The following is a 17,500-nucleotide window of genomic DNA, read 5'->3' as shown; positions in this document are numbered from 1 at the left end:
TCCTTAAAAAGCGATTTCCTTTGCTTTGAACTTTGAGCGTTGTAACTTTGCAGATGTTGTTTATGATCAACCAGCAACATTACACACTAACTAAAGTTAGAAAAGTGAAATCATATTCAACTACCCCTTTAAACTCACCATGAAATGGAAGTTGAACTAGTCTTTTCTGTCCTATTGTGACCTATATACTTAGGGCCTAAAATTAGCACTCACCAAGCACTGTGTGTGGAAAGTTGTGTGTGCATCTGAAGCACACACCCAGAAAGCCGCGTTTCAGTCAGCGCGAATACAAAACTGAGCTCGCTTTCACGTCTTCTTGCGCTTGAACGGACAAATTAAACTAAATTTTGTTAAAAAATGGCGAGTATACTAGTAAACACAGTTGGTTATATCTTAAGTGAATGTAAACAGTTGAGAAAGTAAACACATGTGTATCAGTATCAGTATATTAGATCTGTGCATTCGCTCTTAAAGTGACAGTAGCCTAATATTCCTGCAGTTTCTAATGTTAATCAAAGAAAGAAATCACTGAATAACTTTTGTAACTTTAAAAAGGATGTTTCATTTATACAGTGAAGACTGTGCTGTTATTTTACATTTGCTTTATTAAATTTCTGTACCTGAAAAGCACTGTTTATTTCATTTGTATCTTTGTTCTATTGTATTTATTTGTGCTATTGCTTATAATTTGATTATTTGTTCTTATTTTATTACTGACTGTTTACTTGTCTTTAATAATGTTTTAAATTGATATTAGTTTGGCTAGTAGTTTTAGCTGTGGCGTCGAAACTGGAATAGAGGATTGTTAGTACTAGTTTCATGGCTGGTACAAAATATTTATGGCCGTTAAATTTTCTTAAGTTGTCAGTCACGTGTTTTCAGTAAACGAGGCTTTGCTGGTTTATATCTGTTTTGAATTTTTAGATGTTTTGCCGATGTTTAGTCGATCTCAGTGTCTGTCTGGTTTTAACTAATCTTGGATATGTTTTATAATGTGGACATTTAGATTAATAAAAAAAAGAAAGAGTATTGGCCTGATTAGCCAATCCCTCCATAAAACACACCAAAACAAGCCCTGAAAATTTATAAAATAAACGCATATTATACAGACACTTCAAGGTTAATTGTATTTGATTATTTGTAGAATGCATTTAATATGTTACGCTTTACAATTGGTTTTTAAAAGGAATGTTTGCATTGAGGTTTTGCTGTATTTACACCGGTTTGACCAGCAGGTTTTGTCAGCATGCAATATTTGGAGCATTAATATTTGCAATATATGTCGAATCAGTGAATCAGATTCCTTTGATGTTTCAAAAAGCTCAGTTTCTAGCTAGTTTAAATCAGTAACCCTAAGTAATTAACATAAATTATATCTAAAAGTACAATTTAAAGCATAACACTTATGTGAGATGCAATGGCCAAATGCAGATGAACATAAAAAAAGCTAGTGTTATTTTGATATCATTGATATACTATTATAGTTGTTGTTCATATTTTGAATTCGATTTTATTTTTTATATTTTCTGTCATTTAGTAAAAGATTGTTTTTGTCATTTTTATTAGTTTTTTATTTTAAATGTCTGTATAGTTTTTAGGTTTTAGTTTTTAGATCATTTCTTTTTTTAGTATTTTTAATACTTTAACTTAAGTACTTCAGCAAAAATGAAGATGTTTAGCTGGAATAAAGTTTTTTCTTTAACCCCCTTTTTTTTTTAGTTCATGTTTATTTTATTTCGACGTATTTTTTTTAAGTTGTTTTAGTACTCGAATGATTTATCCAGAAAAATGACAAAAGTGCACATCTGTTAACTAGTACTGATTGTGTGTTTAGGTGATCAAGAGCTCTCGCTCTAGATAACAGTAGATTTGTCCAGATTTGTTTAGTCAGGTGACACATGGGTTAGAAAGTCTGAAACGGTCTGTTTTCCTGAATAGTCACTCTTTGCCTTAACAAGTAGTTTGTTTTGCCCAGGGCCATTTTGTGTCGACATCTCAGCGTCGAGAACAGTGATGAAAATCTGGAGAGTGACTGTGTTGTTGAGTCACATGACCCACATTAACATTCACCGTATCTCGTGTAAACCTCGCCTGACCTTTAAACTGCAGCCCTGAATCTGAGTGACATATTAAAGGCTGTGCCACAGTAAACACTGCTCTGATGGATGTGTGTGTGTCGCAGGCTCGTCTCGTAAGGAGATCACTGAACACTGGGAGTGGCTCGAGACAAACCTTCTCCAGACTCTGTCCATCTTTGACAATGACGATGACATCACCACCTTCGTCAAGGGCAAAATACAGGTGGGATTTGTTTCATTTGTCAAAGTTTATATATTAAAATATATTGGAGCTGTTAAGATTGACAACATTTATTTTCCTCACAGATTATGTTCAACTAGATTCTCACATATTAAGGTCTAAATTAATATGTGCGAAAACTCGCTTGCACTTTTTGTTTGTTGCTAGTTGCTATTTTTTATAAAAAAAAAATGTTTTCTATATATTTTTATTCAAATTCATATATACATACAGTATATATTTCATCTGGTCTTTTTCAAACATAAAAGTGACAAAAGGCTCGTTTCCTTGCGATTTTTCTTTCTTTATTTTTTTTCTTTTCTTTTTTTTCTTTCTAAATGTCGATAAAAAACTATTTCGAAGTGACGGCGTTTCCATTAACCGATGTTATGCGACTAAAACTTAATTTTTTCCTCTTGCGATCAGTAAAATCATTCCAAAAACCATGGTAACTTCTTTTCAAAACCTTTTGAACAGGTCTATCCGAATGCGAAATGATTCTTAAAACACACACATCATGTGAAGATTGTTCTTCTATGCAGGGCATCATCGCCGAAGAGAATAAAAGCGGCAAAGCTCAGGAAGACGAGGATCCTGGGAAGTTCCGGGAAGCCGAGCTGAAGATGCGGAAGTTGTTCGGCATGCCGGAGGAAGAGAAGCTGGTGAACTATTACCCCTGCAGTTACTGGAAGGGCAGAGTCCCACGACAGGGCTGGATCTACCTCTCCGTCAACCACCTCTGCTTCTACTCATTCCTGCTGGGAAAAGAGGGTGAGACGAGAGCAATGTACAGTGAAACTAAATTTATAGGACAAGATAAACGCGACCGGAACCAAAACAAACATGATTTTACAGAAGCAAACCAAGATATATAATGTATTCTAGTTGGGATGATTAAAAAGTTGTGACTTATTACTGTTCTGCACTCTAAGGCCGTGTGTCCACCAAAGCTGGCTGAAAACACTAGTCTCTGCTGTAAACGCCTAGCTGTGGCGCTTGAGAGCGTTTTTGCAGCGTAGCGTTTTTTTCAGTTGAGACGCTTTGCTTGTTATGATACGGAATATCCGCGAAAGTGTTACTAGTATCTCATTTCACACATATTTTGTTTCTGTGTTGATTCTATATGTCGATACAATGTAACGTATTTTCTCTGGCTCTTGTTATAAATGATTTTGTTCCGTTATTATGCTTGTTGCTGTCCTCTGTTGATGTTGTACAAGCAGAATGTGGCGGTTGGTCGGTGTGGTATTTGTCCCGCCCCTCCTCCACTGTGATTGGACAGTTAGGGTTACGGTTAGGGTGAACATTCATCAACTCTTGGCGACTGGTAAAAAACGCTCAGCGCGAAAAAAAACGCTCAGCGCCTCATTATGCTCATGGCGTTTTAAAAACGCGGCGCTCCCATTGAAAACAATTGAAAAAACACGCCAGCCACGTGAAAAGACGTTTTGGTGGACACACGGCCTGTTTACATGACACCGTAACTAAAAAAACTTAAAACGTTTTATCCGTTTTGGCCTTTCGTTTACACAACAACAGCTTTTTTGGGTTGTGTAAAAACGCAAACTTTTGAAAATGGTCTCCGTGTAAACAACAAAAACGTGAATCTGTGAAGACGATGACGTCATGCATAGGGCTGTCACTTTTGTGAAAAAATCCTGTTCGATTTTTGAGACATATGTGTTCATTGAATCGATTGTAAAATCGATTTTCCATGTCTAAAGACGTTTCCATTTTAAACGCCAAATATGGGCAAATCCACGGACAACTAACAGGCATTAGGACGAACGTAAAGAGGGCGCTTGAGACGCGCACAAGTCAGCAATATTCCTGGTGATTTATTGGCGTGAAGTTTCATGCACAATGACAAACAGGAGTGCAACATTCTCGAAAAGCAATAAGCAGAGTGGACTGCCATAACATCAATGAAAAACATTACTGCAGGCTTCAACATGCCTGTGTTTACGGTTAGAAAAGTCAAACAAATGTTGCCTACGTAGGCGATTGTTGACCGTAGCCTGAATCTGTATCTGTATGCATGAGACTGTCTGAATACCGGCAGAATTCACATTTTTGTAGTAAAAATAGAAACATTATGCAGAAGTATAATGTGTGTTTGTCAGAGTTGCTTTTTTGTCTCAGTGCATGCATTGTTTTAGTTTGACAGGGTCGGCGCTAGCTTAGCTTAGCATAATGAATGGAATCCTTTGTTGCCAGCTAGCATGTCCTGAGTAAAAGTGATATATAAAAAAAAAAAAAAAACACCTAATTACTTCTTGTGGCCTGCGTATTCACAACAAGTACAAATAGCGATGCAGATTAACACTAGGCGATTTCCTAGGCAGATATTGACTTATATATTAAGGACTATATTAGGGGGAAGCACAGGCGAAGCACTGCTACTTGGGCGTGATATCTCTGCGCCCAAGTAGCAGTGCTTCGTCTGTGCTTCCCCCTAATATAGTCCCAAGTCAATATCTGCATAGGAAATCGCCTAGTGTTAATCTGCATCGCTATTTGTACTTGTTGTGAATACGCAGGCCACAAGAAGTAATTAGGTGGGTTTTTAAAAAATTTTCTATCACTTTTACTCAGGACATGCTAGCTGGCAACAAAGGATTCCATTCATTATGCTAAGCTAAGCTAGCGCCGACCCTGTCAAACTAAAACAATGCATGCACTGAGACAAAAATGCATTTGCCCACCTGTCTAAATGTAGGAAAGAAGGTGAATAAGCCCTATTTCAAAAAACGGTGGAGTGTTCCTTTAAGCAGCACAACTGTTTTCAACAACTGTATTTAGTATACCATAAAAAATAAGAATTGCCAATTTTGATTTCATGGTGACTTTCAATCTTTTTATTCTGTGCAAAGAAAGAGAGTGTGCAGGGATTTAAGAGACATTATAGTAGCACATGAGATCTTGCTGTTAGTGGTCATTATACACAAGTATTCGACCACAGAAATACCAAGACTGAACAATAGGACTTCAGTGTTCTGGAGCATCATTTAGTGATGTCATTTGAGTCTTTTGAACTCTTGTGAAAAGGGCTGATTCATACTGAATTAAATGTTCTTTATTTAGTGTGAAATTGTGTTAGTGCATGCTGCTTTTCTTCTACCATGCTTAAAGGAGTAGTTCAGCCAAAAATGAAAATTAGCCTATGATTTACTCACCCTGAAGTCATCCTAGGTGTATATGACATTCTTCTTTCAGACGAATACAATCAGAGTTATATTAAAAAATGTCCTGGATGTCCATAAAAGTGCATCTATCCATCATAAAACCAGGCATGAAAACTCCTCACCTTTTGGCGAAATTCGCCGTTTTAAAACCAAAATGGGTCACCTACGTGATTTGTGCAGATCCAATGAGAAAATATTTGGGGGTGGGGGGTCGTGAGAAAATCTTTTAGATGCACTTTAATGATGGATAGATGCACTTTAATGATGGAGATGCACTTTAATGATGGATAGATGCACTTTTATGGACTTTTAAAACATAAACATTCACTGCCATTATAAAGCTTGGAAGAGTCAGGTCATTTTTTTTAATATAAATCCGATTGTATTCGTCTGAAAGAAGAATGCCATATACACCTAGGATGACTTCAGGGTGAGTAAATCATGGGCTAATTTTCATTTTTGGATGAACTACTCATCTTTAATAAAATCAGTTTGTCCTCTTTCTTGTTCTTCATTTGGACATCTTTGTCATCTTCATTGTTCCTCCTCTCGCTGTAGTGTCACTGGTGGTGCAGTGGACGGACGTGACGCAGTTGGACAAGAACGCCACACTGGTTTTCCCGGAGAGCATCCGCGTGAGCACTCGCGGCACCGAACACTTCTTCTCCATGTTCCTGAACATCAACGAGACCTTCAAACTGATGGAGCAGCTGGCCAACATCGCCATGAGACAGTTACTGGACAACGAGAGCTTCTCCGCCGATCGCTTCCTCCCCAAACCCTGCAAGACCCTGAAAAACGTCTCCGCACTAAAGAGGTGAGCAAACCACATATATATAATATTTGTATATTACTATATTAGTGCTGTCAATCGAAAAAACAAAAAAAAAACAAATGAATCTCACATTTTTCTGTGATTAATCGCACCTGACATTGAAGTTGTTTAAATCGTTTTATATTGTAATAATTTCACATTTAATCTCCAAATTAATGTAGAAACAACAAAGACAGTTGCCTACATTTTAAATATTTGTTTAATGGCTTCTTTTTAAGAAGGCCAGTATGTTAAAAAAATGTATTTCATATTTACATATTAATAAAAAACCCAACAATTCTGTCCTCATTTATTCACCCTCATGGTTGTTGTCGCCTAAAAGTTTGTTTGATGAATTATATGATGAATCAAATAAAAAAAAATGTTTTTCTAAAGCTACTTTTTGTAATGTTTATTTGATGCTTTTCTCATTTAACACAATAATGACTTTAAATAATCATTTGGGGGTAATTTCTCAGCCAAATTTGATGTGCAATTAATTAGATTAGAAATTGTAATCGCTTGACAGCCTATATGTATGTATATATACAGTATACACACACACACACACACACACATATATATATATATATATATATATATATGTGTACTATTATATATATATATATATATATATATATATATATATATATATGTGTACTATTATATATATATGTGTGTGTGTGTGTGTGTATATATTTTTTTTAAATCACATTTGTTTGGCATATCTCTCTATCTCTCTCTCATATATATATATATATATATATATATATATATATATATATATGAGAGAGAGAGAGAGAGAGAGAGAGAGAGAGAGAGAGAGAGAGAGAGAGAGAGAGAGAGAGAGAGAGAGAGAGAGAGAGAGATATGCCAAACAAATGTGATTTAAAAAAATATATACACACACACACACACACATATATATATAATAGTATACTATTATATATATATATTAGTGTACTATTATATATATATTAGGGCTGGGCGATAAAACGATAACGATAATTATCGCGATATAATTTTTCTCGATAAAACGATATCAAGAGGTCGATAAATGTTCGATAATGTTTATGCGCCAAAAGCGGAACGAAACTCATTTGAACCGCGCGCCACACGGACCATTTATCCGCTCGGCTCAAAGTCCAAACGGCAGCGCGAGCGCGAGCTCACTAAAGTTAGAGCAGATGCGTTTACTCTGATCGGTCTCGGTCACGAAATCCAGTGAGAAGCGCTTGAATTCAGCGAGGAACACAAATGTCTCAGTGATTTAAACCAGCTTAAAGGCAGATGAAACAGCGCTGACAAACTGTGCGCAACGATACAGTCTGAAGGCTGAAATTCCCATCATTTACCACGGATTTACTGTTAGCTTAGTAATATTAACTGCACTATGAAATGTAGGATATACATTGAATTGTATTATATTATTAATGTAGACAATGTATTAAAGGACTAATGGAATATAATTACAGTATTTAATAATGTATTTAGACTACTGTTTTTCATACAAATACCATAGAAACCATAAAGTTACATTTGGTTTTATCTGTGGTTATCATGATCTAAATGCATGATACTGGATGACCAATGGTTAAGTTTAATAAAACTCAAACAGTCAGAATATTACATTTTACCAAAAAAAAAAAAAAAAAAAATTAGCACATGCAGAAACTAAGAAATTGTCCAATAAATATGTATTTTGTTAAGGAAAAATGACAAATGTTTGTCCTGATATGTTCTGACAATAAAGAGTAGTTTAAAACCACAGTTAACGCTCTGGTTTCTACAACTTTCACTTAGGAGCAAAAATCTGCCTTTAAACTTTAAAGAAATAAAGATTTGACTTTTATCGTGATAATTATCGATATCGACTGATATAAAAAAAATTATCGTGATATTTTTTTTTGGCCATATCGCCCAGCCCTAATATATATATATATATATATATATATATATATATATATATGTGTGTGTGTGTACTCTATATATGAGAGAGAGAGAGAGAGATAGAGAGATATGCCAAACAAATGTGATTTAAAAAAAAAAAAAACTTAATTTGATGATAATATAATTTAAGCATTTTAAAGAGTCAGTATAAATAAATAGATCTTGGTTTAACTACTTTAAATAGGGCTTGTTCTCACATGTTTCAGGGACTTGGATGCGCGTGCGAAGAACGAGCGATACCGGGCTCTTTTCCGGCTCACGCCGGACGAGCGTTTGGATGGACACACCGACTGTACGCTCTGGACGCCGTTCACCAAGATGCATGTCGTCGGTCAAATGTTTGTTTCTAACAACTACATCTGCTTTGCCAGTAGAGAGGAAGATCTGTGTCAACTTATCATTCCACTGAGAGAGGTAAACACACACACACACACACACACACACACACACACACACACACACACACACACACACACACACTCGCTCGCATACAGTTGCACAACAGCAGCACACTCACTCTCTCATTCTCTCCCTCAAGGTGACCATAGTGGAGAAAGCAGACAGCAGCAGTGTTTTGCCGAGTCCACTGTCGATCAGCACTAAAAACAAGATGACCTTCCTGTTTGCTAACCTCAAAGACCGTGACTTCCTGGTACAGCGCATCTCTGACTTCCTGCAGCGCACGCCTGACAGGCCATGTGGCCTAAATCCTCAATCCGTGAGTCACAAGTCATCAGAATGTATGATATTTTTTGTTTAAATGTTTTTTATGTGGTATTTCAGCAGAAGATCATTTGTAACTAAACTTTTTTTTTTTAATGCAAACAAATAAAACCTACATCCTAACAAATATGCATGAAAGAGAAATGTATGATATCACCAGTATGATATTTTAACCAGGTTTATATTCACCCCCCTTTAAATATGATGTAAGGAATTTGCATAGTATTTAATTTTATATACTGTTCCTTTCAAAAGTTTTAGGTCGGTTAGATAAACACATTTTTCTGCTCAACAAGGCTGCATATATTTGATTAAAGTAAAAACAGCGATATTGTAGAATATTGTTATTTATTAAAATAGCTGTTTTCTATGTGAATATATAGTAAAGTGTAATTTATTCCTGTGATCAAAGCTGAGTTTTCAGCATCATTACTCCAGTCTTCAGTGTCACATGATCCTTCAGAAATCATTCTGATGCTCAAGAAACATTTATGATTATTAGCAATGTTGAAAACAGTTGTGATTCTTCATAATTTTGAGGAACATATTTTTTAAGGATTCTTTGATTAAAAATAAAGTTCAAAAGAACAGCATTTATTCAAAACAGAATCTTTTGTAACATTATAAATGTAAATTTTGATCAATTTAATGCATCCTTGCTGAATAAAAGAATACATTTTCTTTAAAAAAAAACATCCTCAAACATTTATTTAGTTCTCATGCTTACAGATATTTGCCCCATTGAAGCATTACTCATTTCTACCTTGGTCATAGCTGGTTGTGTATTTAAACATGTCATGTGACCTGTGTCTCCAGGAGAACCCCAGCCCGAGTACACCCCCGTCTCCTGTGCTGGATCTCGGAGAGATGCCCCAAAACCAGCACTACAGTCCCAGTCTGCCCACTGCCAAGCAAGGCCTTCTGCAAATCTACCAGCAGGACGTCCCGGAGGAGCTGGGCCCCAAAGTGGTGAGACGCACCCCTCATGTGATGCGCTTCAAACAATCATACATAAAAGTCTTTTTATATCTGATTAAACTTGATGAGTTTTATCGAGCTGATGTGGGCGTTGACAGGTTTGCATGGATTGCCTCAGATCATTTGCGTTTCAATAGCGCGTGCTCTCCGCAGGCGTGTTCACATTAGCAGATAATGAGCTGAAATGACATCTCTCTCTTTTCATACAGATTACATAAACAGAGAATATTTGTTTTCGTTTTGAATTAGATAATTTAAAAGTACACACTTAAATGATTATAAAGATATATAGCTCATGCCTGGGTGAATAGTATTCGCTGAGTTTTGTTTAAGTTTAGAGACGTGCACCAGAAAAAAAGTTCATGGAGACGGAGAGGCAGAAAGCACACCCTGTTTATTTTCTTTATTTTACAAAAGCACAATGCTTTGTTTCGATTGTAAGTGGACACATAAAAAAGTAGACATTTTAAAGTTTATTTTTTCATATGTCTTAAAGGGGACATATCATGCTAAATCCACTTTTTTAGCCCTTAAATGCATTTTGTTGTATATTTGGAGTGTTTAGAAGTACAGAAAAGTTTAAATTATTCTCTTCAGGTGCTTCGTTGATATCTTTATATTCTGTTTTGGCCTTATTTTTCAACCTGTTCAGATTTTTCTGTTATCTATGACGTTTTGTGAACTATTACGTCACAGTATTTGCAGCGGAACTGCCAAATAAGGACATTGACTTCCGGCCCAACACTTCGAGCGATCCGCCATTTTTATTTCTCGCTGCAATTTTGTAGTCCAAGCTAAAAGATGCAGAAGTTACGAGAGGGCAAGTTAAAATGTTCGGTTGTTGGATGTAGTAACCCACACGCTTCATTACACCGTCTAATGTAGATGAACTGCTGCGCTTGTGACAGGGCGCATGTTTAACCGAAAGAACGAACAGAGAGAGAGAGACCCGGTCGCGCACACGCACTCTCTCTCTCTTCGGAGCCAGGCGAAAGTGTAAACAAGACACCGTCTCCAAACTAGACTACAAAAATGGCCGAACGGGGTGGAGTTGAACCGTGTCACCTCTGCATCCTGGAGAGGGGGCGGGGTATGACGTGTCTCAATTGTATTTAAAGGGTAACTAAACCCCTGGTCAGAGCCTGACTCCACCCACTGGCAATATTTGAAAAATGCTAGAAAAGTGGGCAGACCCCAGCGGAGATAGAGGGACGAACCGTGAGCGGAAGGGCGTGCACCTGAGAGTCCTGCTGTCAGACTGTCTAAAATGGAGAGTTTGCTCACAGGGTCGCAAGACGACGTAAATATGCATCTGATGAGTTTTATCGAGTTGATGTCAATAGCGCGCGCTCTCTATAGGCATATTCATATTTTGCCGCTATGTGAAAAAATCCAGCAAAATGCGCCGACGCGTTTGTCGACCCCAGAGGATTAACTTTAGCCTAACCATAAATTGTGATTAAAATATATATGATGATCACTCACATCAAGACGCCGCTGCGGTGGTGGAGTCCATGCAGGAGGAGCAGCGTTTGGCACAGCGTCGCTTTTCAGCGCGAGCTGTGTGGAGAAGCCCATTTCCACCTCTATTGCGTTGGAAAAGCAATTCCGCGTAAAATGCAGGTTTCACACTCACGGTCTTCCAGGCCAAGTGCATGCAAACACTGGCGCCTAATTTACAAGTCTGCTGGAAAGCTATGCAGTCCAGCAGTGCTGTTGCAACCAGCAACACTACACCTACCACTGTACTAAATACAGATAAATCTACGCTAGCTCATCCAAGGGCGTGGTGAGCTCGTACCAAGGGAGGGCGTGGTGAGCTGGAACCTGCTTACGTCACGCAGTACCTTTTAGCTCACGCAGTACCGCAACATCCAATAGGAAAATTCAACTGCAGTAGCCACCGTTCAACCTGAAGAGGGCAGCACTCAGACGTTTTTACACCATATATTGTAGAATTAAAACACTTTATACCCAAATGTCAAAAAAGTTACTCGAATCAATGAACAGCACTAATAAAGCCCCATTCTTACAGATCATTAACTAAAAAAAGTTGGTTTAGTGTTTAGTTACCCTTTAAAGAGACCGCACCAAAACGAGTTGCTCTCAGACGCACATCAGAAAAGGGGTAGAAAAGGGGCCTGTGGAGCTATAATAATGAGGAATTCAGACCCAAGCATTGCAGTTCCGCTTTATATAGACTACAAATGTATGATTTATATGTTAAAAGGAACGATTTAAAAGCATGATATGTCTCCTTTAAGTCTGTGTGACCATAAATGACAGAGTATTTTAAGTCTATTTTGCTGCTATGTGAAAGAAATCGAGCAAAACGCACCGGCGTGTTTGCCGACCCCAGAGGGTTAAAGTCAAGTCTCTTTCTTTCAAGTCTTTCAAGTAAATAGAGGAATACACAGATAGGAGGGTAGTAATATGTAAGGCTTAGTGCACAGTTATTATGAAATATAGGGGTCTGTTATCAAACCTATCAAGCAAGGCTGCGTTTATTTGATCAAAAATATAATAAAAACAGTTACATATTACAATTTAAAATAGTTTTCTATGTAAATATACAGTAAAATGTCATTTAAGCTGAATTTTCAGCATCATTACTCCAGTCTTCAGTGTCACATGATCCTTCAGAAATCACTCTAATATGATGATTTGATGCTCAGGAAACATTTATGATTATTATCAGTGTTGAAAACAGTTAATATTTTTTGTGGAAACTGTAATACCTGTTTTTCAGGATTCTTTTACGTTCATAAGAACAGCATTTATTTAAAATAAAAATATTTAGTAACATTATAAATGCTCAACTGTCACTTTTGATAAATACTTCCTTGATGAATGAAAGGCTTAATTTTTCTCTCAAAAAAACAAACACTTTTGAACAGATGTGGAAATAGACATAAAATATTGATTTGAGTTCAAATGATTTTTTTAATGTGGGAAGAAAGACAGTTGTGATCTAGCACGGCTAGATAAAAAAAACGTCAAAAAAACGGATTAATCGCACATTTTTCTGTAATTAATCGCAATTAATCGCATCTAACATTGAAGTTGTTTAGATCTTTTTATATTGTAATAATTTCACATTTAATCTCCAAATGAATGTAGAAACAACAAAGACAGTTATCTTGAATTTTAGGGGGTTGTAAAGAGTTGGGATGTGTGCGACAGGTCTTAAAGGGACAGCAGCCTAATAAACCGTCTGTCATTAAGGATAATAAAAGAACAAAAGAAAAAGAGAAAATCACTCACTGCTCTTGACTGAATAAGTTTTGTAGCTTTAATAAGGAGGATTAATAAATGTATCATTTATAATGTATGCAGTGAAGACTGTGAAGTGTTTAATACATTTTCTATACATTTCTGTATACATCCTACAAAATTTCTGTATATATATATCCTACTAGTTAGACTGACCTGAAAATCTTAAAGCAGTTTACAAGGTTACAAGGGACAAAAACAACAACTTTTTGTGCATTTTGACATCGTTTGCCTGGTTTTGTTTTGACCTTCGTCTTTCTTTTGATCCAGACGAGAGAGAAGATGAAAGAGGAATCGTGGAACATCCATTTCTTTGAGTACGGCCGTGGAGTGTGTATGTACCGCACGTCGAAGACGAGAGAGCTGGTCCTGAACGGGATCCCTGAGAGTCTCAGAGGAGAGCTGTGGTTGCTGTTCTCAGGTAATGAGTCCTCACAAACACCAGGGGGCGCCGTTCACCCAGACGAGTAAACCATGGCAAATAAAAGCAATCTCAAAATATTCATAAATAATATAATAGTACATTAATAGAACTAGAATAACACTGTATAGCACAAATATAATATGTAAAATAAGATATAATGTACACAACAGACAAAATATGCATATTCAAATATGTTATATAAAGATTAAATTATGCAAGGGATGGATTAAGAAAGAAGCAGCCTATGTAAATATTAGTGTAAATAGTGAATTATTTAATTGAATTTATTGTAAGTTCGAGTTACTTTTTTTAATTTTTTTTTTTACTTTTTTCTATTTTTGTAATTTCTGCTTACACTTAAAAAGGTAAACAAAATTAAAAATGTTGACTTGGCAACTGTCTTTATTTAAATTAAAGAAAATTAAAATAGTTTTAGACACACTGTTATTGCGTTGTAACATCATTAATTTGCTTTTTGATTCAGAATAAAATATTGTAATTTTACATTTTTAATCCAGTTTGTCAAGATAGAGATTGTTTATTTAGGATCATTTGCCACATTGGAAATGGAAGATCAAGAAGATCGAGCACTTTGCATTATGGGATACACTATTCAGCTTTGTGTGCGCTTTTTATATCCTGCACATTTTGGCAGTACATCATTAGAGTATGCATTTGTATACTGTGTGTGCACACTTAACACGCTGAACGAGTGTGTGTAGTGTACTTAGTGTAAAGTTCAGCCAAAGTGTGTATTGTGTGTCGACTTCTGCTGCTTGTATGTGACCGTCAAAGGTCATGTTTCCACATCAGTGTGAGATATCACACGCTGTCCGTCAGCTGCTGTCATGGAGATTATGTCATGAATGTCATTATCCAGGTGCTCAGAACGAGATGAACACACACCCGGGTTACTACGGCAGCTTGATCGAGCAGGCGATGGGTAAATGCACTCTAGCGACGGAGGAGATCGAGAGAGACCTGCACCGCTCCATGCCGGAGCATCACGCCTTCCAGAACGAGATGGGCATCGCGGCGCTGAGACGAGTGCTGACGGCCTACGCCTACAGGAACCCCGGCATCGGATACTGCCAGGTACACACACACACACACACACACACACACTCTCTCACACACACACACACACACACACACACACACACACACACACACACACACACACACACACACACACACACACACACTCACGCACACACTGAGACACACACACACTGGCAGGCACACGCACACACACACACACACACACACACACACACAGGCACGCACACACACACTCACAGGCACGCACACACACACACACACACACACACACACACACACTCACACACACACACTCACAGGCACGCACACACACACACAGGCACGCACACACACTCACAGGCACACACACACACACACACACACACACTCACTCACAGGCACACACACTGAGACACATACACGCAGACTCGCACACACTCACACACACACACTCACAGGCACACACATGCAGACTCTCTCACACTCACTCACACACACACACACTCTCACACAGGCAGACTCACATACGCGCACACACACTTACACAGAGGCAGATTCACACACACTCACAGGCACACACTAACACACACACACTCACACTAACACACACTTACAGGCACACACACACACAAACGCACACGCAGACACACACACGCAGACTCATACTCACACACATGCAGACTCACATACATACACACACACACACACACACACACACACACACAGACTCACAAACTCACACTTTCTCTCACTCACCAAAAATTAAGTCAATGAATATGCAGGTTTTTTTTAAAACTTATTTATTGTCTTACATTATGATGATAATGTTATGAAATCTGTGCATGTTTAGTACATTATCAGTGTTTTTCCGAGGTAAAGTGGTACGAGAGTCTGTTTAATCTCTCTCTCTCTCTCTCTCTCTCTCTCTCTCTCTCTCTCTCTCTCTCTCTCTCTCTCTCTCTCTCTCTCTCTCTCTGACTCTCTCGCCCTCTCTCCCTCTCTCGCCCTCTCTCCCCCCCCCCCCCCCCCCCTCCTCCAGGCGATGAACATCGTGACGTCGGTGTTGTTGCTGTACTGCACTGAAGAGCAGGCGTTCTGGCTGCTCGTGGCTCTGTGTGAGCGGATGCTGCCCGACTATTACAACACCAGAGTTGTCGGTCAGTCACACACACTCAAACACTTGATGACAGCTGTGGATTTCTGCGTGTGTATATGTGTGTCATCAGTGTTTCCCTGTGTCAGGAGCGCTGGTGGACCAGGGAGTGTTTGAGGAGCTCACCCGCGAGTGTTTGCCGCTGCTGTACGAGCGCATGCAGGAGTTGGGCGTCATCTCCACCATCTCTCTGTCCTGGTTCCTCACACTCTTCCTGTCCGTCATGCCTTTCGACAGCGCCGTGCTGCTGGTCGACTGCTTCTTCTACGAGGGCATTAAAGTCATTTTCCAGGTGCAAAAACAGGAAATCTCGGACAAGTTTCGCCACACAGAACAAATTTTCATTACACAAACAGAAACTTCATTATCAAAGACTAGCGCTGGGCAATGATTAATCACATCCAAAATAAAAGTTTGTGTTAACATAATATATGTGTGTGTACTGTGTATAATTATTTTGTGTATATAAATACACACATATGCTTGTATATATTTAAGAAAAATTTGTTATTTATATACAAAATATTTATATACAATAAAAATGATGTATACATATACAGTATATACATGCAAATATTTCTTAAATATATACATGCATGTGTGTGTATTTATATATACAATATAATTATACACAGTACACACACACACATATATTATGTAAACACAAACTTTTATTTTGGATGCGATTAATCGCGATTAATCATTGCCCAGCACTATCAAAGACCAATTAAAGCATTGAAAGACCTAAAGTTAGCCCCCCCCCCCCCCCCCCCCCCCAAATTAAACGGTTAGTTCACGGTTAGTCGTTCCAAACCCGTGAGACTTTCGTTCATCTTCTAGACATAAAGATCTTCTTGATGAAATGTGAGAGCTTTATGTCCCTCCATTGAGAACTACCACACTGATGCTTCAAACTGTTCATAAAGAGATCGTAAGGCTAATATGAATCGAGCGGTTTACACCTACAGACTGTAGGAGTGTCTTAAAGCAACAATTCCTAAAGAACATGAGTGTTTTTACTAGACATCAATCTGACTGACAGCTGTCTCTGACTCTCGTCCAGGTGTCATTAGCTGTGCTACATGCTAACATGGATCAACTGCTGTCCTGTTCAGATGAAGGAGAGGCCATGACCATTCTGGGCAGGTGAGAGTGGTTAATACAACATTATATCATTCATTATTAGGGGTGTGTAACAATATATCATGTCACAATATTTCGCAATACAAGAATGCAACTTTGTATCATGGATAGTGACAATATATATTGTGTATAATTCAACCAAAATAAAAATCACTGTATGGAAATTTTTCAGAGTTCTAGTGTCAGTACTACATTAAAGCTATGGTCTACGATTTCAAAGATTGTTCATTATTAATAACCTCGTTTAGATGCTGGTTATGGTTCTACAGTACAGTCCTAACAATATGAAGAGAAAAAAGAATGAAAAAAATCCATTCACTCTATTGGGTGTACAGCTGCAGAGAAGTTGACCAATGTAAGCTGTCCGGCCGGACAGCTTACATTGGTCAACTGCTCTCATCCAATCCCCCGCTCCACTTGACGCTCGCGTCTCCACCCCACCGCACCCCACCCCGCCCCCCTCCTGCGTCATGAAATTTCGCGGGCAAGCAGCTGACAGTCTATGGTAGCTAGCAAAG

General features: G+C 38.0%; 1 protein-coding gene across 2 annotated transcripts in view; it reads left to right on the top strand.

The window, feature by feature from the left end:
• Nucleotides 1-17,500, top strand: part of tbc1d9b (TBC1 domain family member 9b) — a 34,349-nt gene that overhangs the window by 2,169 nt on the left and 14,680 nt on the right. For both annotated transcript variants that reach the window (XM_079892033.1, XM_079892032.1), the window contains exons 3-13: nucleotides 2,183-2,301; nucleotides 2,841-3,069; nucleotides 6,042-6,300; nucleotides 8,454-8,661; nucleotides 8,786-8,965; nucleotides 9,787-9,939; nucleotides 13,492-13,642; nucleotides 14,526-14,740; nucleotides 15,726-15,843; nucleotides 15,929-16,131; nucleotides 16,903-16,985. In XM_079892033.1, coding sequence (XP_079748159.1) covers nucleotides 2,183-2,301; nucleotides 2,841-3,069; nucleotides 6,042-6,300; nucleotides 8,454-8,661; nucleotides 8,786-8,965; nucleotides 9,787-9,939; nucleotides 13,492-13,642; nucleotides 14,526-14,740; nucleotides 15,726-15,843; nucleotides 15,929-16,131; nucleotides 16,903-16,985 — 1,918 coding nt within the window. The remainder of the gene's footprint in view (nucleotides 1-2,182; nucleotides 2,302-2,840; nucleotides 3,070-6,041; nucleotides 6,301-8,453; nucleotides 8,662-8,785; nucleotides 8,966-9,786; nucleotides 9,940-13,491; nucleotides 13,643-14,525; nucleotides 14,741-15,725; nucleotides 15,844-15,928; nucleotides 16,132-16,902; nucleotides 16,986-17,500) is intronic.

Source organism: Squalius cephalus, assembly GCF_949319135.1.
Source record: "Squalius cephalus genome assembly, chromosome: 14".
Lineage (NCBI taxonomy): Eukaryota > Metazoa > Chordata > Actinopteri > Cypriniformes > Leuciscidae > Squalius > Squalius cephalus.
This window is presented reverse-complemented; position numbering and strand designations above follow the sequence as displayed.